This window comes from Pelophylax lessonae (assembly GCF_965119305.1).
Source record: "Pelophylax lessonae genome assembly, chromosome: 3".
Lineage (NCBI taxonomy): Eukaryota > Metazoa > Chordata > Amphibia > Anura > Ranidae > Pelophylax > Pelophylax lessonae.
Genome location: NC_138770.1, coordinates 313,758,488 through 313,781,588, shown reverse-complemented (window position 1 = coordinate 313,781,588; position 23,101 = coordinate 313,758,488). Strand labels below are relative to the sequence as shown.

Genomic DNA, 23,101 nt, shown 5'->3' with positions numbered 1-23,101 from the left:
GCATAGAATAGAAGAACACTCAGCAAAGTCCTGTGGGCCACCGAGGGGACCACCTCCTCCACCAAACCCAGCAAACAGACTCGCTGGGTTCGCGGAATCGGAGTCAGCAGCACCTCGGCGAGACAGGACGTCACCGCAGTCCAAAACTGCTGAATTGGGCCACAGCCCCAAAAAATGTGAGTTGCATCTGCGGGGGAAGCGGAACAACGCCAACACTCCGCAGACGAAGTCGGGAAGATTCTGGCCAGACGGGCCGGAGTATAGTAAATCCTGTGGAGGAATTTAAACTGAATTAGTTTGTCCCTAGCAGCCACTAAATATTTGAACGGCTCCGTCCATACATCATCCCAGTCCTCCCCCTGTAGGTCCGGCACCTCAGCCGTCCATTTTTCCCTACATCTAACTATGCCAGGGGGTGTAAGTCGGAACATATCCTTGTACACAGTGGAGAGAGTTTTGAGTGTGGTATCACAGGTCAACACGCATTCTAAGTCCGAAGGAGACAGCTCTACAGAGGATGAGGCAAATTGGGCCTGAAAGGCATGCCGCAATTGGAGGTATCTGAAGATAAAGCCACTAGGCAGGTCGAATTTCTCCCGCAAACGGTCAAACGGCAAGAGAGCCCCCGCCGCTGTTATATCACCCAAGGTTTTTACGCCCCGCGTCGCCCACAACATCAAATCAGGTAAGTGACGAAAATGAGGAAAGGTAGGGTTCATCCACAACGGCTCGGACGGGGAGGATCCAACATAACTGGGGCATGTCAACTTCAATGACTGGGCCCAAGCCCTAACAGTCGCCCTCATGGAGAGCGTTAAAGGGAGATCTGAGCCCAGACCCCTAAACAGCGCCAACCTAAGGGTTTCGAAGGAGCCCAGGTGGGCCGCCTCTAAGATTGTTGCCGAATCCTCCCCGTCCGCCCGCAGCCAGCGCCGCGCAAACACCATCTGTCCTGCCAAATAATACTTGCGCCAATCGGGCAGTGCCAGGCCTCCATTACCCCACGGTTCCTGGAGGGCCCGAAGGCCAATCCTGGGAACCCCGGGTGACCAGAGGAATGAACAGACGAGGCCGTCCAACTTCCGGAAAAAGGTCAGTGGTACCCATAGCGGGGAATTGCGGAGGAAATATAAGACTACAGGCAGAAATTTCATCTTAAGGACACTAATACGACCTAATAAGGAAAGTTGTAGACGCTTCCAAGCTTGGATATTTTGTTGGAGTTTAGGCAATAGAGGAGCCAAATTCAACGAGAAATAATCCTGGGGACGCCTAGTTATCTTGATCCCCAAGTAGGTGAAGCTATCCACCCAACGAAGGGGCAGGTCCCCGGCCGCAGCAGGTCGAGCACCGTCATCGAGAGGCAAAATGGAGGACTTACTCCAGTTAACGCGAAGCCCTGAGCACCTGCCAAAATCGTTCAGGATGGACAGGGCCGCCCTCAAGGAGGGACCCGGATCCTCCAGGAACAACAGCATGTCATCGGCATATAACGCCAGACATTCCTTAATAGAGCCGACTTTAATCGACCCCACGGCCGGGGAGCTGCGCAGTGCGGCTGCGATGGGTTCAAGGGTAAGGGCAAACAGGAATGGGGAAAGGGGGCACCCCTGCCTCGTCCCCCTCCCCACCCGGAAATATGGAGAAGTGAGATAGCCCAATCGTATGGCTGTTCTAGGGCTTGCGTAAAGGAGTCGGATCCAGGTCTTGAATTTGGGTCCGAACCCCATACGATCCAGCGTCTTGTGCATAAAGGCCCAGTCGACCGAATCAAAGGCCTTCTCAAAGTCGATTGAGACCACCACCCGCTGCCCCGACGCCTCCCCAGGAATTTGAAGATGGGTGAACAATCGCCGAATGTTAGTGTCCACAGATTTACCCGGCATAAAGCCCGTTTGATCTGGGTCTATCAATGAGTGAATAACCCCAGCCAAACGAGTGGCCAGGACCTTCGTCAGGATTTTAAGGTCCATATTTAAAAGGGCGATAGGGCGATACGAGGAGCAGTCCAGGGGGTCCTTACCCGGTTTCTGAAGCAGCACCATATAGGCATCCATCATGGAGGGAGGAAGTTCCTCCACCTCCAAACAGTGCTGCAACAGAGAGCTAAGTCTAGGCGCTAAATGTTCGGAATATTGTTTGTAAAAGTCAGCAGGGAAACCGTCAGGACCCGGGGCCTTATGTGGTGGGAAGGCCGCAATGGCTCTTGCCACCTCTAAAGCTGTTACCGGAGCATCCATGAGGGCGCTATCCTCCGCCGACAAGGATGGCAAGTCAACTCCCTCCAGGAGGGCATCTGCGTGCACAGAGTCACTATCCGGTAGCGGGGCGTACAGGGCCTCAAAATAGTCAGTAAATGTCTCCAAAATGTCACGAGGATCCGACCTGAGCACACCCCCAGCGGCCCTGATAAGCGGGATATTAACTGGCGGCTGCTGGTCAGCCACCAGCAGTGCCAGGAACTTGCCATTCTTATCGCCCTGTGCGAATATAGAAGCCCGTAGATTGTTAGCTTCTGTATGAGCAAGATCCGAGACGTGAAGAGAGAGAAGGCGTCTCGCCTCCAGCAATGCAGCATAGCTGGAATCAGACGGCAAGGCCGCGTTCTCCTCCGCACATCTCCGCTCCTCCTCTTGTAACATCCTCACCTCCTCATTGTGATCTTTCCTAGCGGATTTAATGGCCGATATACACTCTCCCCTCGCCACTGACTTAAATGCCTCCCACACCACTCTCTGATCAGCTGAGTCCACATTTTCTGGCCAATATGACTGGATCGACTTTTCAAGGCGGGAAGCGACCTGATCCTGTTGGAGCCAGCCCGCAGCCAGGCGCCAACCCCGCACTCCAGCCCCCAATTGGAGGTTCACTGTCAAGAGTAGCGGGTTGTGATCAGACACTCCCCCGGCCCTGTATTCCGAGGCAGTCAAAAGGGATTGCATTCTGGCAGTACCAAACGCCAGATCTATGCGAGCAGAGGAACGATGAGCGGTGGACAGGTGAGAGTATTCCCTCAAGAGCGGATGCTTCCATCTCCAAAGTTCAGTCAAGCCCACCGTGGAAGCCCAGGTGAGCAGATCCACCGAGGGCGGTCTATTGGGGTTGGAAGTATCCAAGGTAGCATCCAGGATGGCATTAAAATCACCCATGAACAGTACAGGTAAATGCATATATTCAGCCAACTTATCAGTTAAATCATATAGCAGTTGTATCTGAAAAGGTGGAGGCACATAAACAGCGACCAACAGCATGGTAACAGAGTACATATCCAAAAGCACAGCCACGTATCTGCCCCCTGGATCGGAGATCACCCGCTGGATCGAACATGGGATAGATTTACTAATGAGGATGGAAACCCCTCTAGCATAGGTGGTGTACGTGGCATGAAATGCCCTTTGTATCCACGGCCTACGGAGAGCCAAAATCAAGTTCCCATCAAGGTGGGTCTCCTGCAGGAGGATGACATGTGGCTTAATGAGCTTTAAATACTGAAAGACACTGGCACGTTTGAACTTATTGTTCAGGCCCCTCACATTCCATGAGAGAAGTTTTATATTGTCAGCCATGGGAATCTAGAAAAAAATTACACAGAGCCCAGGTAAGGGCTATGGGCAGGACGAAAAAAAAAAAAGGGACCCATAAATTACCCCCTCAAAATATACATGAGCAAACAAAAACAGGTGCTGGTGCAGAACTCCCCATGCCATTATACCAGAACAACCCCCCCAACAAACAAAGAAAAAGGGAAAGTTGAACAAAAACGAGCTTTCCCAAAACGTGAAAAACGTAGTCTGGTATGCGGCTTCAATCCCAAACTGCCCAAAAAAAACAGTGACGCACGTCAGTTTTCCAATGTGAGCAACAGTCCGGTAAAGAAGATGTTCTAACAGTTCCGATGGAGTCTCTGAGACCGGATCACCCGGTGTGCAAGGAGGGCGCCACGACACACCCCTCCTCCAATAACCAGTCTCCAGATAGCAGGATAGGGAACCCCAAAAGTAGACATTCCTAAACCATCAGCAAGCCGTAGATATCCAGAAGGAATGATACAACAGGAGGAGAAAGTCAGCAGGGGCAGCGTACAACAGGAAAACAAAAAACAAAAAAAAAAAGGGGAAAAAGAAAAAACGGACCACATCCAAAGGGGAGCCAGCCGAGAGCACTGGCAGTCAGGACTCATCACACGCCATCCAGCCAGTCCGAAGCCTCTTGAGGAGTGTCAAAGAATTTCACCGAGCCCTTGTACTGTACTCTGAGCCTGCTAGGATATTGCATGCTATAGATAAGTTCCTTGGCCCTTAGGCGCTTCCTGACATCCGTAAAGGAACGCCTGCGGCGTTGTGTCTCCGCCGAGAAATCGGGAAATAGCATGACACGCGCATTCTCAAAGCGAAGTTCAGGGTGTTTCCGCGCCTCCGAGAGGAGCATGTCTCTGTCCCTATAATTGAGGAACTTCACCAGGAACGGACCGGGGGGGGGCTCCAGGGGGTCTGGCCCCAGTTGGCACTCTATGAGCCCTTTCTACCACATACGTGGGGGGTAAATTCTCCAGAGAGAGCAGTTGTTTGAAGAACTGTTCCGCAAATGTAGCAGGCTTTTTCCCCTCCAGCCCCTCAGGAAGCCCCACCACCCTTACATTATTCCGGCGCTGTCTATCCTCCGCATCGTCAGCTCGGTGTTGCAAGGATTTCACAATGTTCTGGAGTTCAGCCAGCTGAGCGCCATGGGAGTGTGAGCTGTCCTCCACCTCCGAGATGCAATCCTCTGCAGCAGTGAGTCTCCCCCTGAATTTATCCAGGTCATGGCGGATGAGCGTGCACTCCGATGCCAGGTGATCAATGCGCACCATCAATGCCGCTTTGCAAGCATCTATGGCTTCTAGGATGGGGGCCGTGATCGCCCGCTGGTCCGCGACCACCTCCTGAGCCTGTCCCTGAGAAGTGCCGGAGAGCGCGGGGTCCGTAGGCTTCTGAGACTCCATGCCTGCACCCGTACCACCGCTCTTCCGGGAAGACGTGGGCGCCAAGATGGCGGAGGCGGAGCCCGAGCCCTGGCTCTTGACGGAGCGGGTCTGGCGCTGGTCCTGTGGCGGCTGCCGGGCGGGTTTTGGGGTCGAGGATGGCATCGCTGGAGACCTGAGAGCTTCCCCCACAAGATGGTATAGGAGAGCAGCCCCACCGCACACCGAAAACGGAGGTAAGTTGCAGGATTAACAGAGAGCTCCGGTCCGGCACGTCTACCCTCGCTCACATCCGGCCACGCCCCCCCCCTTGGGAGTTTCTAAATCAAAGTTTCTCTATCGCTCATTGACAGACGTAGTCCTCGGTGATTCAGCACCTTCGGGTTATGTCGCCTCCACAGGAGTAGGACTAGACAGGAAATAAAATGCTCTGGCCACACCCTAGGGGCAGTCCCCGAGGGTATATCCTCTCTCTCTCTCTGCTACAGCAAATCAGTTTTTTTCTGTCTAGTCAGGAGTAAGGACCTAGATACCTTGCTGGGATCTTCGGTCCTGGCAGGATTTTTTTTCTTAAAAAGATTTTTAGACCGCTTTTTTTTCTCCAGTGTTCCTGTGAGATCTTCAAGCAAGAAAGCTGAACTGAGCGACGGGCTGGATGTTGAGATCCGGTGGTCACCCCAGTTCAGCCTACGAGCGCGTGCAGGAGCTCCACGCTGGGTCGGCCGCGACATAGTCCCACTGGAGGGACTGACCCTGCGAGTTAAACGTCTCGCTGAAACGCCAAGGACCATGAGTCACACCGTCCGTATTGGTCGACAGCCCTCCCGCCCCGGTGGAGAGGGGTACTGTCAGGAGTTGGCGCCCGCCTGGTTCCGGTATGGTGAGTAGTATGTTCCCCCTTTTCCCCTGACGGGTCTTGTGGTGAACGCGGGCCCCTCTCTGTATGGTAAGGATGAGTTCCCCTCTATCCTATAACATGGCACAGATCCCCCTACTTTGAGTGTGATTTTTATGTGCAAAAAGCCAGGAGGCTTGGTTTGGGAGCTGACAATCTAATTGTAAATATGTTAAAAGATTGTAATCAGTGGCAGTACAGTAATCTTACTGTGATAATATAAGTATCTTACCAGTCAGAAGCCACGGACATGTAAACTGCTTTCCAAGTCAGGTCTCCAGCAATAGCAGGCCTTCCGACGGCCATGCGGTCCGCCAGGGTCCGGTACCGCCGACCAGGCTAATTCCCCATGTAGAGAAGGTGTTGTGATGCTCTGTAGTCACGCCGCTATTCGGTACAATCGCCACCATTGCTTGCTAGATCGCACGAGTCCGCCATTTTGGCGTAGCCTCATGTCTCCAGCATGGGGGCGGCCATGTTTGAGGTGATCCAAACACCTCGTGGAGCTAGGGGAGGCGCCGGAAGGCGTAAGACGCTTCCTTTCTTCCCGGGCAGCCAGCCAAGAGACTTCCTGAGACAAGTGCAGTGGAAAACTCTGAGCATCAAGTGGTGAGCCTGGGGGTCTATCTCTCTCGCTCGATAGGGGTCCCGGAGCAGCTAACACTGAGGGGCTTTGTGGCGCTGGGGGTCTAAAAAAAAAAAAAAAAAAAAAGTTTTATTTTTGGATTGAATTTTCCGGGTAGTAACTGGAATTATCATGGACCCTGCCACACAAGCACCCCCACCTGTTTCCCTCGAGGGGACCACGGGACCCGCCGGTGCACAGAGTATAGACGCATTTACATCAGTTTTGGAGTCTTTGGTGGCTCGGGTGGAGACGGCCTGTCAGGGAGGGGGGTCAAGAAAGCGACCCCCGCCTACCCCTATATCATCTGACATCTCTGACTCAGATTCAGAGATGGTCACTGCAGCTGCAGGTCCCTCTGCAAGGGCTGTTATCTCAGGTAAAGCTCCCTCAGACAGTGAGGAGGACGTTCATTCTTCCGCCATAATTCGGGAAGCAGCATTGGTGGACGCACTAGTTGTGGCGGTGCGGGAAACCTTAAGACTTGAGGTTTTACCGGCAGAGGCAACTGAAACAGAGATTCCCTTTGGTACTAACAAGCCCATCAAAACGGTGAAGGCTTTTCCTGTACCCAAGTGTTTTGGTAATAAAATTAAAGAAGAATGGGAGCATTCTAAGCGTACCTTTACTATTTCCAAGCGTATTGCTAGACGCTATCCGTTTGAGGAATCCCTCATTAAGAAATGGACGGTACCACCAGTGGTGGATCCACCTATTTCCAGGCTGAATAAAGCCACGGTTATCCCAGTGGAGGACACTTCGTCCTTTAAGGATCCGGTGGATCGAAAGGTGGAAGCGGAGTCCCGCACTATCTTCTCCCTGATAGGGTCAGCATTTAGACCAGTAATTGTTATTGGTCTAGTTTCCCAGACACTTACGGAATGGGCGAGATTGGTACGCCAAGACCTGAGGGGAAAAGATATCCCCCAGGGAACATCTGATTTGATGGAACAGATTATACAAGGGCTACAGTTTGTCTGTGACGCAGCCTTGGATGCTACCTCCCTATTAGGGCATGCATCTATGTCAGCGGTAATCCTCAGACGTGTGCTGTGGTTAAAATGCTGGTCAGCTGACCTAGGTTCCAAAAAGACCTTGACGAATCTCCCCTTTCAGGGGAATCGCCTATTTGGGGCCACCCTAGATGAGATCATTAAGGATGCCACTGGGGGCAAGAGCACTTTCTTGCCACAGGCTGCTAAAGCTAAGGGACCTCGCAACAAGCCAGGACCTTTCTTTACCGCCCATAAAGGGTTCGCACGCCCGGCTGGAACAAGCGGGAAAGGCAAGACTCCTCCAGGAGGGTTCAAGAAGGGCTGGTCGGACAAACAGAGGACCGACTCAGCCAAACCCGAAGCAAAGGATTACACAGCCTGAAGGTGCGCCCCCACCCGGTTTGAGGGTGGGGGGATGTTTTCACCGGTATTCAGGACATTAGATCGAGCATCGACTACTGCTACCGGTGCGATTCTTCCCTTCCAACATTTAAGTACTACAGGGAGCGGTAGTCACCGTTCCATGAACAGATCTTTTCCTTTACCTTTTCCTAAGATTAGTCTCTATTCCCCACAGGAATCGGATCCGGTTGACCAGACAGACCAAGAAGCCTCTAGCCAGGTGACTTCGGTCCCTGAGGTTCAACCAGGAAAGATCACCGTTCCTGATAGGAATCAGGTGTCTGATAAATGTGTGGGAACAGAAAACGACCAGACTTTCTCGGATGGTCGGGGCCAGATAGTTCTAGGGACACCTGGTTCAGATCCAGTCAGCACCAGTGGTCCTAGAAATTCTAGGCTGGCCTCGTCAAGCCGGCCTGGCCGACTTGGACTTGCTAGTCGCGGACGTTCCGTGGGAACTTCGTCTCAGGGAGTATCTGCGGTCTCAAGGACCAATCTACCATCGTGCTTTACAGTCGCTGGTTTTAATGGCTTGGCCATTGAGACCCAAGTACTGAAGGACAGAGGGTTGTCAGCTTCAGTCATTCCTACCCTTATTAAAGCAAGGAAAGTGACTTCCAGCAGAGTCTATTATCACACATGGAAGACTTATATCGCGTGGTGCGAATCTTTAGGATTTCCTCCACGTACCTATTCGGTGACTCGAATATTGGCCTTTTTGCAAAAAGGGGTTGAGCAGAAACTAGCCTTGAGCACCATCAAGGGTCAAGTTTCAGCATTAGCAATCTTCTTTCAGAAACCTTTAGCTACCAAGTCCTTGGTGCGGAATTTCATCCAGGGGGTGTGGCACCTGGCTCCACCAGTCCGCGCGCCCTTACCGCCCTGGGATCTTAATTTGGTTTTGTCGGTTCTACAGAAACCTCCTTTTGAAAACATCAGGGAGATTCCCTTGCTTACTTTATCCCAGAAGGTGGCCTTCTTGGTGGCTATCACTTCTGCACGCAGGGTGTCAGAACTGGCTGCTTTATCATGCCAGTCCCCATACTTAGTGATTCATAGGGATAAGGTAGTACTTCATCCTAAGCCATCCTTTCTACCAAAGGTGGTTTCATATTTTCATCTGAATGAAGATATTGTACTACCTTCCTTGTGTCCTCAGCCCAATCATCATCGGGAACATGCGTTGCATTCCTTGGATGTGGTTCGGGCAATCAGGGTATACCTGAAGGCTACGGAATCGTTCCGTAAGACGGATTCACTTTTTGTGATCACGGATGGCCCCAGAAAGGGGTTGCCTGCATCTGCCGCGACTATCGCCAAATGGATTAAACAGACGGTGGTACAGGCTTATTCTATTAAGGGTCGGAGTCCTCCGTTCCCTGTTAGGGCGCACTCCACTCGAGCGCTCAGTACTTCCTGGGCCTTTCGCCATCAGGCGTCAGTGGTCCAGGTATGTAAGGCGGCCACCTGGTCGTCGGTACATACCTTTACAAAATCTTATAAAATTGATGTGATGGCATCGGCGGATGCCTCATTTGGCCGCAAGGTTTTGCAGGCTGCAATTTGAGGAGACCGGAGGTCTACCTCGAGGATTTTTTCTGTTGTAAGATTTTTGTTGAGTCTCATCATTGAGGATGAGCATTGTAAAACTTCTAGTTGGCACCGGTTGGGCCTTCTAGATTGGATTTAATTTCCATTTCTCCCACCCCTCATTTGTGGTACTGCTTTGGGACGTCCCGAAGGTGCTGAATCACCGAGGACTACGTCTGTCAATGAGCGATAGAGAAAAATGGATTTTTGTAAAATCTTACCGTAAAATCCTTTTCTCTTAGCTCATTGACAGACGTAGTACCCGCCCCTCTGTTTTGGAGTTGGGTTGGGTTAAATTCTCTAAACACTGCTTTGTGACATAACTGATTTGCTGTGGCAGAGAGAGAGAGGATATACCCTCGGGGACTGCCCCTAGGGTGTGGCCAGAGCATTTTATTTCCTGTCTAGTCCTACTCCTGTGGAGGCGACATAACCCGAAGGTGCTGAATCACCGAGGACTACGTCTGTCAATGAGGTAAGAGAAAAGGATTAGCATTTTCCAAAGGATGGACCAGATTACAAGACGCTTCACAAACACATATGCTTTGTCGGATGCAGCCCTTGGTGGAAGAACATGGCAGTCTAAGGCCTTGACTCAAAACAACAAATCATTTAGTCTAAAGTAAAAAGGTTAACAGTTCTCAAAAACAGGATTTAGGATACTTTGACAAACCCTCAAATGTTCAATGTGTTGCCTGGCTTTATGGCATAAAATAGTGTATGCCAAGTAGGGGTCCTCTGCTGTCATGGTAAACATTCAAAAGTATTTGTAGTGGGTCAAGGAACATCAACATTGGACTGTTGCGAACTTGAAAACTATTGGCAAGTCTGACATTCCAGTTCCTGTTGCAGTGCAATAATGGTAAGTTCTTAGTGTGGTTTAATGTAATTGAAATGGACATCTATTCCAGAGAGCCTACCCCCATCAGTCGTGAGCAGTTGAAATTGGGGCTGATGTCATTTTGGTTGGCTTAAACATAAGAACACTACAGGACTTGTGTGGAGCCACTGCCTGGATGGGTGGCAGCTATAATTAGAACCAAAGTTGGTCCAATGCATGGGTGTTTCTATTTTTTCTGGTCACGGAGTATACTGTATATCTCAGAAAGAAAGCATCTCTTTGTTTTTTTTTTCAGTCTCCTTAAAACCGTGTATGCTATATGTGTGCATAAATGAGCAAGGTGTTGATCCAATATGTGATGTTTGGGGTGTAATATTACCTTTATTTATTTTCATATCTTGCAGAAAGATCTCCTCAGTGCTTTTGAAGATGGAGACAGGAAAACATTTTTTGAGAAGTGGGAAGAACATGTTCCTACAGAAACTCGCAGCAATGACCCCTTGGCTCAGAAGCTAGAATTCTATTTGCACATCCACTTTGCCATTTTCCCTCTAAAGAACAATAGTGGACGAATTGTATGTATCTTATAATAGCAATAATAATAGTGATGATGATAACATTCAAAGAGGAGCTGGTCTCATGAAGGACTGTTCGCTGTGTTCTGCAGTGAGCCCCTGTGTGGAGGATATTTTGATATCTTTTCATATGACAACACTGAAGAAATTAAACTTTGCTACGTACAATGTAAAGTAGTGAGTGTGCAGCTTGTATAACAGTGTAAATTTGCTGTCCCCCCAAAATAACTCCATACACAGCCATTAATGTCTAAACCGCTGGCAACAAAAGCAAGTACACCCCTAAGTGAAAATGTCCAAGTTGGGCCCAAAGTGTCAATATTTTGTGTGGCCACCATTATTTTCCAGCACTGCCTTAACCCTCTTGGGCATGGAGTTCAACAGAGCTTCAAAGGTTGCCACTGGAGTCCTCTTCCACTCCTCCATGACAAAACCACGGAGCTGGTGGATGTTGGAGACCTCGCACTCCTCCACCTTTCATTTGAGGATCCCCCACAGATGCTCAATAGGGTATAGGTCTGGAGACATGCTTGGCCAGTCCATTACCTTTACCCTCAGCTTCTTTAGCAAGGCAGCGGTCGTCTTGGAGGTGTGTTTGGGGTCGTTTATCATGTTGGAATACTGCCCTGCGGCCCAGTCTCTGAAAGGAGGGGATCATGCTGTGCTTCAATATGTCACAGTACATGTTGACATTCATGGTTCCCTCAATGAACTGTAGCTCCCCAGTGCCGGAAGCACTCTTGCAGCCCCAGATCATGACACTCCCACCAGCGTGCTTGACTGTAGTTAAGACACACTTGTCTTAGTACTGGTGGACACCACACACGCTTGACATCATCTGAACCAAATAAGTTTATCTTGGTCTCATCAGACCACAGAACATGGTTCCAGTAATCCATGTCCTTATTCTGCTTGTCTTCAGCAAACTGCGGGCTTTCTTGTGCATCATCTTTAGATCCTTTAGATCCTCCTTCTGGGATGACAGCCATGCAGACCAATTTGATGCAGTGTGCGGCGTATGGTCTGAGCGTGGACAGGCTGATCCTTCACCCCGTTAACCTCTGCAGCAATGCTGGCAGCACACATTCCTCTATTTCCCAAAGACAACCTCTGAATATAACACTGAGCACCTGCATGCAACCTCTTTGGTCCACCATGGCGAGGCCTGTTCCGAATGAAACATGTCCTGTTAAACCGCTGTATGGTCTTGACCACCGTGCAGCAGCTCAGTTTCCGGGTCTTGGAAATCTTCTTATAGCATAGGCCATCTTTATTTACACTGGTATACAAGCTGTACACTCGCTACTTTACATTGTAGAAAAGTGTAATTTCTTCAGTGTTTTTTCGCATGAAAAGATTTAATAAAATATTTACAAAAATGTAAGATACTGTACAACTATCAAGCCATAGGCACAGGAGTGCATCTGCCCCCTTACATACTAGAAAGGGCACTGCTATTTTTCCAGGTGAATTTCAAGACAAAAAGTACATTTTCAGGGCACAGCAAGGGCAAGGTTAAAGAATAACTAAAATTTTATTTTTCTATTTTTCACAAAATCTCCTTGAATGAGGCACATACGACCAAAATGACAGCGGTTTTATCCTTCCTCTAAAATCTAAATGTTAAAAATGTAAAAAAAATTTGGCTTTGGATATACTTCAAATAAATGTTCCCTAAAATAAACAAATTTTTTTTTTTTTAAGTTCAGTTCTGCTTTAACATGTAGTGTCAGACCGGGAGTAATGCATTGTTTTGACATTTTATAGTAAAAAAAAAAAAAACTTGTACTGGTTACCTAGCTTAAGATAAGTATTGTGCATATCTGTACAGATAATGTAAATCATGGGATTTCATCACCAAAAACTTGCTGGTGGGTCTCAGCATGGTGCTGATGCTTCAAATGCCTGATAAGGGAAGTATGCAGATGCATTAGTTAAATTCGTTATAAGCATTGTGATAGGGTGAGTTCTGGAGTCAAGGATAAGGTTCAAGCTTATTTATCTACACTCAAAAAAAACCTTTAATATATTGCAGCTTACCATTCCTTAGATGGTCCTGGCTGATCCTGCTAGTAACAGTTTCCTAAGGTCCTAGGGTAGCCTTTCTCAACCTTTTCAATACAGAGGAACCCATGAAATAACTTTCTGGTCTCAAGGAACCCCTGCTAAAAATTTGTTTATCTACAACTCATGATACATTAGTGTGATGGTCATACCTCCACCTCTCTTCATTGTCTTAACATAGGGGGAGTTGTTCTCTAGTTCACAGGTATCCAGCGCTGCACACATTGCCTAGCTACGTAGGAGATGGGCAGGATTGTTGAAAAATCGAATACACTGCGTGTTCAACCCTCACCGCCTCTTAGCCAATCAGCATTCGGCACCATACTGTAACCTGCCCCCCTTTCCCATCCCACCTAAGATGCAGCCGTAGTGGGCTGGATCGGGATAGGGAGTTGGGACGGTTTCCTGTGCTTTATTATTTAGCAATAAGTAGCTGAAGCACATATGTGCTTTGCTTTTTCAAAGCTGTGCATTGCTGAAAGGTAGAATTTTAAAAATAGTTACCTAGTTTTTCCTGGGAGTTGTGGCAGAGCTGATTGTATATGCCAAAATGGTTTACAAGGGAAATTTTCACTATAATGGGGATGAAGGTGCCTTCAGATTGCTGACATAGTATATATTCGATCATCTGCTGTAAAATGTCTGCAGTCTCTGACCCTCTCCTGTAGTACGTCGGCAGTCTCTGACCATCTCCTGTGGTATGCTTGAAGTCTCTAAACATCTCCTGTAGTACTCCTGCAGTCTCTGATCCATCTCCTGTAGTATATCTGCAGTATCTGATCATCTCCTGTAGTATATCTGCAGTATCTGATCATCTCCTGTAGTATATCTGCAGTATCTGATCATCTCCTGTAGTACATTGGCAGTATCTGATCATCTCCTGTAGTACATCGGCAGTCTCTGATTATCTTGTGCAGTAGGTCTGCAGTCTCTGATCATCTACTGTAGTACGTTCACAATCTCTCTGATTATCTCCTGTAGTACATCTGCAGTCTCTGATCATTTCCTGTAGTACGTGTAGCACTAAATAATATGCACAACCCTTTGGTGTGTCAGGGGCTGCAGTTGAGGCCCCCAAAATCTCAAAAGTTGACCATACTTGGATGCAGTCTCAAAGCAAGCTATACTGTATGTCAACAAAATAAATTAAAATGTTTTCTCAGGATCCAATCAATATTAAAGACTGCCCTGTGCCCCGTAGAAGGGCGTATTCCTTCCACAGTAGGCAAGCCCAGGGTGGGTTTCTGCATAAGGCAGCCATATCAGGGCGCCAGTATAGCGGAGGCAGTAAAATCCCCAATCCCCAACGCTTCTTCTGTGTCTACTCAGCACTCTCCAACGCTCCCTCTGTGTCCCCTGGCACCCTCCAGCGTTCCCTCGTTGCTCCCTTCTTGTAAGCTCTGGCACTATTGCTTCCTCCATCTCCCCAAGCACTTTCCAACATTTACACCCTCTCCCCCATGGCGCTGCAGTGCTGGCTGAAGAAAAAAAAAAAAAACAGGTGGAGGTGGAGCATCTAGATTTCTGGGCTGACTGCTGCTTACAAGTGCTGGCGGGAAGAGAGAGCATTGCCAAGCCACAGAGATTCTGTTGGAAGCGATGCAAGCTACAGGGGGGAGGTAAGTTGGCGGGCTTGTCACAAGGGATTGTGTGCAGGGACTCAAGAAAGGGTATTAAAGTGGCAGGGAAGTTTGAGGGTGGAGAGAAGGGGGGGGGGGGGGGGGGACTTGTGGCTGGAGCCAGGTCAATCAGCAACCTGCTTCAGTTTTATGCATGCCACTGCCCAGTGGCCTCTGCAGTGACAGTGCAATCTTTCAGACAGGAGGAATTGTTTGCAGTATAGCAGTATTTGTCAGGTATCTGCTTTTTTTCCAATTTCAAGGGGAATTTGTAGTAAAAAAAAAGAAATCACTCTGCAACTGAGAGCCAAGCGTTTGGCTCACAGTTGCTTGCACTCCCATTGAACTTAATGGGCAAGTTTGACAGGTGGTGAAGTCTGTCAAACTCTGCAATCTGGGTTAAAAATGCAGCAGCTACAAAGTGTTGAGGTCACAGCATCTGGTAGCTCTTTCAGGCCGGAAAGTTAGCAATTGAGTGGCTGTAAAACTGCTGCTCAATGGCTTACTTTTGCAGCCTTCCCAGGCCACCCATGTGAAAGAGCCCTATGGGACCGTATCATTGCATCATGGGCCTCTGGATTGGCCCCCTGGGCCAAAAGTTTCCAAACGGCCCCTGCACAAGAGGTTGCAAGGATAATGGGTTTCTAGCAAGATCAACAGGTATTTTTCTGTCCTTGCAGAAAATGTACTTAACCCTAAAACAGAAAGCTAATGCAGCCAACCCAAAAAAGGACCGGTAGGGTAGGCTGTAATAAACACACACACACACACACACACACACACACACACACACACACTCACACGCTCTATATTACCAAAAGCATTGGGACACCTGCCTTTACACACACATGAACTTTAATGGCATCCCGGCCTTAGTCCGTAGGGTTCAATATTGAGGTGGCCCACCATTTGCAGATAGGAGTAGTGTCTATGGGAATGTTTGACCATTCCACAAGTCAGATAGGCTTGCGGTAGATTGAGTGATGGGAAAATGTTTAAGCTATGGTTGCCAGATTTTTAGGAATTTGTCATGTTTAACATAGCCATTAGCTTTTCATTGATGAACATGGCCTGTATACAACTCTTAACTTCAGTAAAGTTAAGGGTGGGCCTTTTCAATGTCTGGGCAATTTGCTTGTTTTGCCACCTAACAGATATACAAAATTAGCATGCCTTTGTGATGCAGAACATCAGCAATAGGTTTGTGCAATAGAGAAATAGGTTCACTGGGAGAATCTTATCATTGTAAAACTGCAGGTTTCACTGTAGGGCAGGTCCACCAGATGTGCTTCGTGTCACTCAGTTCTGAACAGCCACAGTAGCATGAAGAAGGGTATGAGCTGGGGTATATTACTACCTAGATAGCACTTTAAAAGAATTTTCAAGAGCGAATACATTCCGAGAGCTTTTAAATAGCTATCCATCTTTCAAGCAGTTTTGTTGGCCTCCCAGAGCCTCACTCTTTTAGCTCAACTAAGGAAAGCTTTACGGACTTTCATATGGTCCCACAAGTCCTCATGCATTAATAGATCCTTACTTACAGTGGGTACGGAAAGTATTCAGACCCCCTTAAATTTTTCACTCTTTGTTATATTGCAGCCATTTACTAAAATCATTTGAGTTCATTCTTCTTCCTCATGAATGTACACATAGCACCCCATACTGACAGAAAAACACAGAATTGTTGACATTGTTTGACTTTCCGTACCTACTGTATGTCTAAACACACAGGTGGCCTTGCTCTACTTGACTTCACTCCTTTCCTACGTGCTACCTCCATCACCAGAATTGTGGATTGGTTCTATAACCCCAATTCGAACCAATATTACTTCCTTGAAACTCAAATCGCTGCCATGGGTATCCCCACACCATCGCCCTGCAGTAGAGGATTTATCTACGTTTGTTTCCTCCACTTTGAGGGTCTGGGATACCCTCCTCAAGAATCAGATTTTCTCTACATGGATAGGACCTCAGACTCCTTTTGTTTTCAAATCTGGTTTCCTCTGCCCCCCCCCCCCCCCCATTTTTCTCTGGCTTTTTTCGTTGCCCTGGTGGGCCTGATGTACAAAGCCCTGATTTAACCATGATCCTTTTACTTTATGCTGATATTTTGCTTCTTTTTAGAGTTACTAAACCTGGTGCACACATGATCAGGTGCAGCTGTGCATAGTAACCAATTGGCTTCTAAACTTCACCTTATTCAATTAAGCTTTTACAGTAAAACCTAGAAACTGATTACTTTGCTCAGCTTTACCAGATTCTGTGTGCACCAGTTTTAGTAACTCTCCCCCTGTCTCTGTATTACAGCTATTTTTTTTTTTTTTACAACTATTTTTGCTGTTTTCCAATTTCTTCTGTATCGTAATAAAAAAAAAAAAGCTTATGCTAAATAAAGCTATCCAGATTTTGCTCCAGTCTAGGGGAGGAGGGTGGGGGAGGGTTTGAATTAACAAAATGGAGGAGTGTAGTAAAGAAACCAATCCTCGCATCGTTGGGCAAGATTTACGTCTGGACTCAAATGCCAGCAGTGTCAAAGATTTTTAAGCAAACATTCTGTGGCAGACTTGTAAATAGCAGAACAATTTGGCTTTCAGAATATCACGAGAATCCTTGAGTTGTTGGAATGTAAGCACCCTGCATCTAGTAGTGGGTGTATCGTGGTGATGCCTCGTGCACTCTAACGATTCCAACTGTGGGTAGTTGAAAAACTGTAGTTACAGGAGCTGTGGGAAGATCAGGCCAGCTAAGTAGTTAATGAGTCTCATATCGATAGAGTATAAGTTAACATAAGTTTTAGGGGTTTGGGGCGATGTGAAGTAGGCATCCAAATAAGTAAAGAGAGATGAGTGGGGTCCATATCTTGTATGTCTATCAATGTCCATTAAGGCGCATGAGGTCCTGAATTTAAGTAGACCTAGGGGCCATTTGAGTTGCTTTATAATACACAGAGATATTCGAGATACCAAGACTACCCCTGAATGTGTTTGTACAGTAGGTGCCTGTTCAGTCTAGGTCCAGTGAACCCCCAGAGATAGATTTTAAAGTAGAATTACAGTCAAATTCTAGCCTAAACCGACTCCCACCCCCATTCCAAGACTAGTTTATCTATCCTGTAAAATAAAGGATGGCTATATTTGCCTATTCTGAAATTGTTCTGGTTCAGTCATGTGATTGGGTCCCACAGCTCCGGCTTCAGTGTAGAGGAGGGACAGTCGACAACAGATGCTCCATAGTAAGCCTATGGGTAAAGTCATCACAGGCTCTGCAGCCATTGTCGCTGCCTCTCCTTTACTCTGAAGCTGGCGTTGAGACCTGATTTATGTGACTGGACTAGAGCAGCTTCAAAATACGGAAGTATAGACATCCTTTTTTTACAGGATAGATATAATAGTCTTAAGCCTAGTACACACGCAACGAATTTCCGCCGACCGGTCGTCCATCTTTTGTCCAGAGTGGTGTTTTGTTGGTTGGAATGTGCTCTAGACTGCACACGAATTTTGTCGCCTGACAGAATTCTACTTCAGAAGTGATGTCATGTGTTGGTTTGCTTTCTTTGTGTTCTTTCTTCTCTGAGCATGCCCAGTCTTGCTCATAGGATTTTTCCCTGTCGAAATCTGTACTGACTGCACGAAAATCGGCCGTGTTTTGACGGAGGACAAAAATTTTATAGCCTGCAAACCAAAATTTTTTCGGCCGAAAAGTCGGGGTCGGTTGTCGGAAGCATCATTCTAACAAGCCGAAAATCGGCAGATCAGTCGTCGGACGAAAATTCCCGGCCGAATTTCGACTCGTGTGTACGGGGCTTTAGAATAGGGATGTGAGTAGGTTTAGGCTTAGTTAGAATTTGACTGTAATTAAAAGTTTTACTTTGTGGAGAGCACCGGATATGTGGTGGGATTGGACATTTTCACGGCATGTGTGTGGCTGAGCCATCAGGTTCGAGTTTCATCACAGAATTCCAGAAGGTGCTTAAGAGATTTAATAAGTGGGGACAGGTTAGCTTTAAATCATGAATGGTAAGATGCTGCAAGTGTAATAGCCAGGTACAGAATGGTGTGTTCCCATTGAAAAGGGAATTAGGAATTCTCCCTTTTTAAAGGGTTAGCAAATTTTGAAGGGAAGCATGAGTAAAGCAGGATATTGTCAACAAAATGTTGTGAGAAATACCAGCAGGTTCTGTGCCTCTATCATTTATGTTGGCTCTAATATGGGTGACCAGGGATTCAAGCAAGCGTCAGGTTAAAAAGTACAGTGCATCTGGAATATCTGGCCCTATTCTACACTCTCTAACCCACATCTTCAATCTCTCCCTCTCTTCTGGCATCCTCCCCAACTCTCTAAAACATGCACTAGTCAGCCCCATACTTAAAAAGCCCTCACTGGACCCAACCGATCTGAACAACCTACGCCCTATTTCCTTGCTCCCCTTTTCATCCAAACTCCTCGAACGTCTAGTCTACAACCGACTGTGCGACCACCAGTGTTCCCTTTAGCCTGCGCGCATGCGCGGGCGCGCAGTGTGAATGAAGGTCCCGCGCAAGCACCTATTCAAACCGCGCAGCCGCAGACGTGGCGGCCGTGTAGCAGAGCGTGCGCCGCGAGAGCACGCCCATTGTGTGACAATAGCGAATGAAAATTCGCTATTGTCACACGGATCCTCCTCCTGGCCAATCAGGGAGCGGGTCCTCCCGCTTCCTGATTGGCCGAAAGGCCAACTTCATGCCATTGGCCGAGGAAGAGGCGCCGGGACTCGGGGAGTCAGGAGGACTGAGGAGAGGCAGGAAGCCGGGGAATGAACTGAAGAGAAGCTGCCGCCCGTGACCATGAGGTAAGTGCACGGGGGGGGGGGAACACTGGCATCTCTACATTGATTTGGGGACAATGCTGTGGGCACTCTGCATTAATTAAAAACTGAAAAAATGGCAGAACCATTACTAGACTCGGGACTGAAGAGTCTCTACATTGAAAGGGGGCACACTGGCATCTCTACATTGAAAGGGGGCACACTGGCATCTCTACATTGAAAGGTGGCACACTGGCATCTCTACATTGAAAGGGGGCACACTGGCATCTCTACATTGAAAGGGGGCACACTGGCATCTCTACATTGAAAGGGGGCACGCTGGCATCTCTACATTGAAAGGTGGCACGCTGGCATCTCTACATTGAAAGGGGGCACACTGGCATCTCTACATTGAAAGGTGGCACGCTGGCATCTCTACATTGAAAGGGGGCACACTGGCATCTCTACATTGAAAGGGGGCACACTGGCATCTCTACATTGAAAGGTGGCACACTGGCATCTCTACATTGAAAGGTGGCACACTGGCATCTCTACATTGAAAGGGGGCACACTGGCACCTCTACATTGAAAAGGGGCACGCTGGCATCTCTACATTGATTGGGGGCAATGCTGTAGTACTCTGCATTGATTGGGGGCAATGCTGTAGTACTCTGCATTGATTGGGGGCAATGCTATGGCACTCTGCATTGATTGGGGGCAATGCTGTGGGCACTCTGCATTGATTGGGGGCCACAGAAAAATGATCAAACGTTGACCGGTCCGCGGCGATAAAAAGGTTGGGGAGCACTGCGCTCAGAAATTTTTTTATTTGCTCAGCCCAGTAAAAAATTAGAGGGAACATTGGCGACCACCTTGCCGAGAATAGCCTCCTTGATCCTCTTCAGTCTGGATTTCGGCCTCAACACTCCACTGAACCTGCACTCCTAAAGCTGACAAACGATCTGCTAACGGCCAAAACCAATGGACACTATTCTGTACTCCTACTTCTGGACCTTTCTGCTGCCTTTGATACGGTTGACCATCCCCTCCTCCTCAAAAAACTCCATGCCTTTGGTCTCCGTGACTACTCTTCACTGGTTATCTTCTTACTTCTCTAACCACACCTTCAGCGTTACCTACAATTCTACTTCCTCCTCTCCTCTTCCCTTCTCTGTTGGAGTCCCCCAAGGCTCTGTTCTTGGACCCCTCCTATTTTCAATCTACACCTCCTCTCTAGGTCAGTTGATAGCCTCCCACGGCTTCCAATACCACCTCTACGCTGACGATACCCAAATCTACCTATCCACTCCTCAGCTCTCTCCCTCAGTCTCCTCACGCATCACTAATTTACTAGCAGATATATCGGTCTGGATTTCTCACCACTTCCTCAAACTAAATCCATCCAAAACCGAGCTTATAATTTTTCCTCCACCGCGTGCCCCTTCCCCTGATTTCTCCGTCAATATCAACGGCATTACCATCAGCCCATCCCCACATGCCAAGGTCTTAGGTGTTGTCCTGGACTCTGAACTCTCCTTCAAACCCCACATTCAATCGCTGTCCAAATCTTGCCGCCTCAGCCTCCGCAACATCTCCAAAATACGCCCCTTTCTAACCAAAGACACAACAAAACTCCTAGTTCACTCCCTGGTCATCTCGTGCCTCGACTACTGCAATTCCCTTCTCATTGGCTTACCTCTACACAGGCTATCCCCCCTTCAATCCATCATGAATGCTGCCGCCAGACTCATCCACCTCACCAATCGCTCAGTGTCCGCCGCTCCTCTCTGTCAAGCCCTCCACTGGCTTCCGCTCACCCAACAAATTAAATTCAAAATACTTACAACATCTTACAAAGCAATCCACAGCCTAGCCCCCAGCTACATCACCAGCCTCATCTCAAAATACCAACCTAATCGCTCTCTTCGTTCTTCTCAAAACCTCCTGCTCTCTAGCTCACTCATCACCTCCTCCCATGCTCGCCTCCAGGACTTTTCCAGAGCCTCTCCAATCCTATGGAACTCCTTACCCTTATCTGTCCGATTATCCCCCACTCTATTAGCTTTTAGGCGATCTCTGAAAACCCTCCTCTTCAGAGAAGCCTATCCTACCAACCCCTAACAAATGTACCTCCATTTTCTCCATCAACCCATCCCCCACAGTTATTGCCTTTTGTTTCACTTGACCCTCCCTTCTAGATTGTAAGCTCTAACGAGCAGGGCCCTCTAGTTCCTCCTGTTTTGAACTGTATTGTAACTGTATTGTCTTCTTTCACATTGTAAAGCGCTGCGCAAACTGTTGGCGCTATATAAATCCTGTATAGTATAATATAATAATATATTCACAGCACTTAACTTTTTTTCCATTTTTTTTTTTTATGTTACAGCCTTATTCCTAAATTGATTAAATTCATTATACCCCATAATGACAACAGGAAAGAAGTTTGTTTGCAATCTTTGCAAATTTTTTAAAAATAAGAAACAAAATCACATGTACATTCACAACCTTTGCCATGACACTCAAAATTGAGTTTAGGTGCATCCTGTTTCCACTGATCATCCCTGAGATGTTTCTACAGCGTAATTGGAGTCCACCTGTGGTAAATTTAGTTTATTGGACTTGATTTGGAAAGGCACACATCTGTCTATATAAGGTCCCACAGTTAACGGTGCATGTCGGAGCACAAACCAAGCCACGAAGTCTAAGGAATTGTCTGTAGACCTCTAAGACCGGATTGGATCTAGGCACAGATCTGGGGAAGGGTCCAGAAAAATGTCTGAGGCATTAAAGATCCCAATGATCACAGTGGCCTCCATCATCTGTAAATGTAAGACTTTTGGAACCACCAGGACTCTTCTTAGAGTGGGCCGCCTGGTCAAACTGAGCGATAGGCGGAGAAGGACCTTAGTCAGGGAGGTGACCAAGAACCCGATGGTCACTCTGAGAGAGCTTTTTATTTTTAATACATTAGCAAAGATTTGAATCAATAAAATGAAAATAATGAATTTAGTCCATTTTGAAATAAGGCTGTAATATAACAAAATGTGGAAAAAGTGAAGCGCTGTGAATACTTTCCGGATGCACTGTATAAGTAATAAAGGATACTCTTGGTGCATAGCCCGAGATATAGAAAACAGGGTGGACTTGATATCAAAATATTTGATAAATTATTTGTTGATGGAAAGCTATAGAATGCGTCAATCCATTTAAAAAAGGAGATGCCCAGTTTTCTCACGGGCTACAGCGGAACGCAGATAGGACAATGATGGCATGTCAAATGCCTTAAGCATGTCTAAGGAGAGCAGCATCATCTGTTGTGAGATGATTCGTTTTAATTCATTGAAAGTGTTGGTGAAGGCAGTGGCTACATTTTTTATTGCTAATTTAAATTTTGGTTTAAGGTTAACATTTTTTTTATTCCTTTATTTTAAAGTACAGAGTTGAAGTACATATGTTTAATGTTTTCCCTGCCAAAGAATATGTATTTTCAGAGCTTTGACAGTTAAATTACACAAATAGGGTTTTGCTTTCGGAAGGGGTAAAGCATGGTAGTTGAAGCCCTGTGTACATCTAGGTCCTGTGATTCAAGAAGCTTGCATGAAGGAGCAGGTATGAATTTAAACGCTTGATGCACAAAGGACGTATATATACGTCCACTGCAGCAAGTAATTATATCAGGATCATTGGTACAGCTGCAGCCACGATCCTGGTATCTTTTTTTTTTTTGAGCTGGCGATCAGCTTTTCAATAAA

The 23,101-nt window shown here is 47.4% G+C and overlaps 1 protein-coding gene across 1 annotated transcript in view; it reads left to right on the top strand.

The window, feature by feature from the left end:
- Positions 1-23,101, top strand: part of ARMC9 (armadillo repeat containing 9) — a 272,464-nt gene that overhangs the window by 17,781 nt on the left and 231,582 nt on the right. Inside the window, exon 3 of the mRNA XM_082251375.1 lies at positions 10,713-10,883. Within this exon, the coding sequence (XP_082107501.1) occupies positions 10,713-10,883 (171 nt within the window). The remainder of the gene's footprint in view (positions 1-10,712; positions 10,884-23,101) is intronic.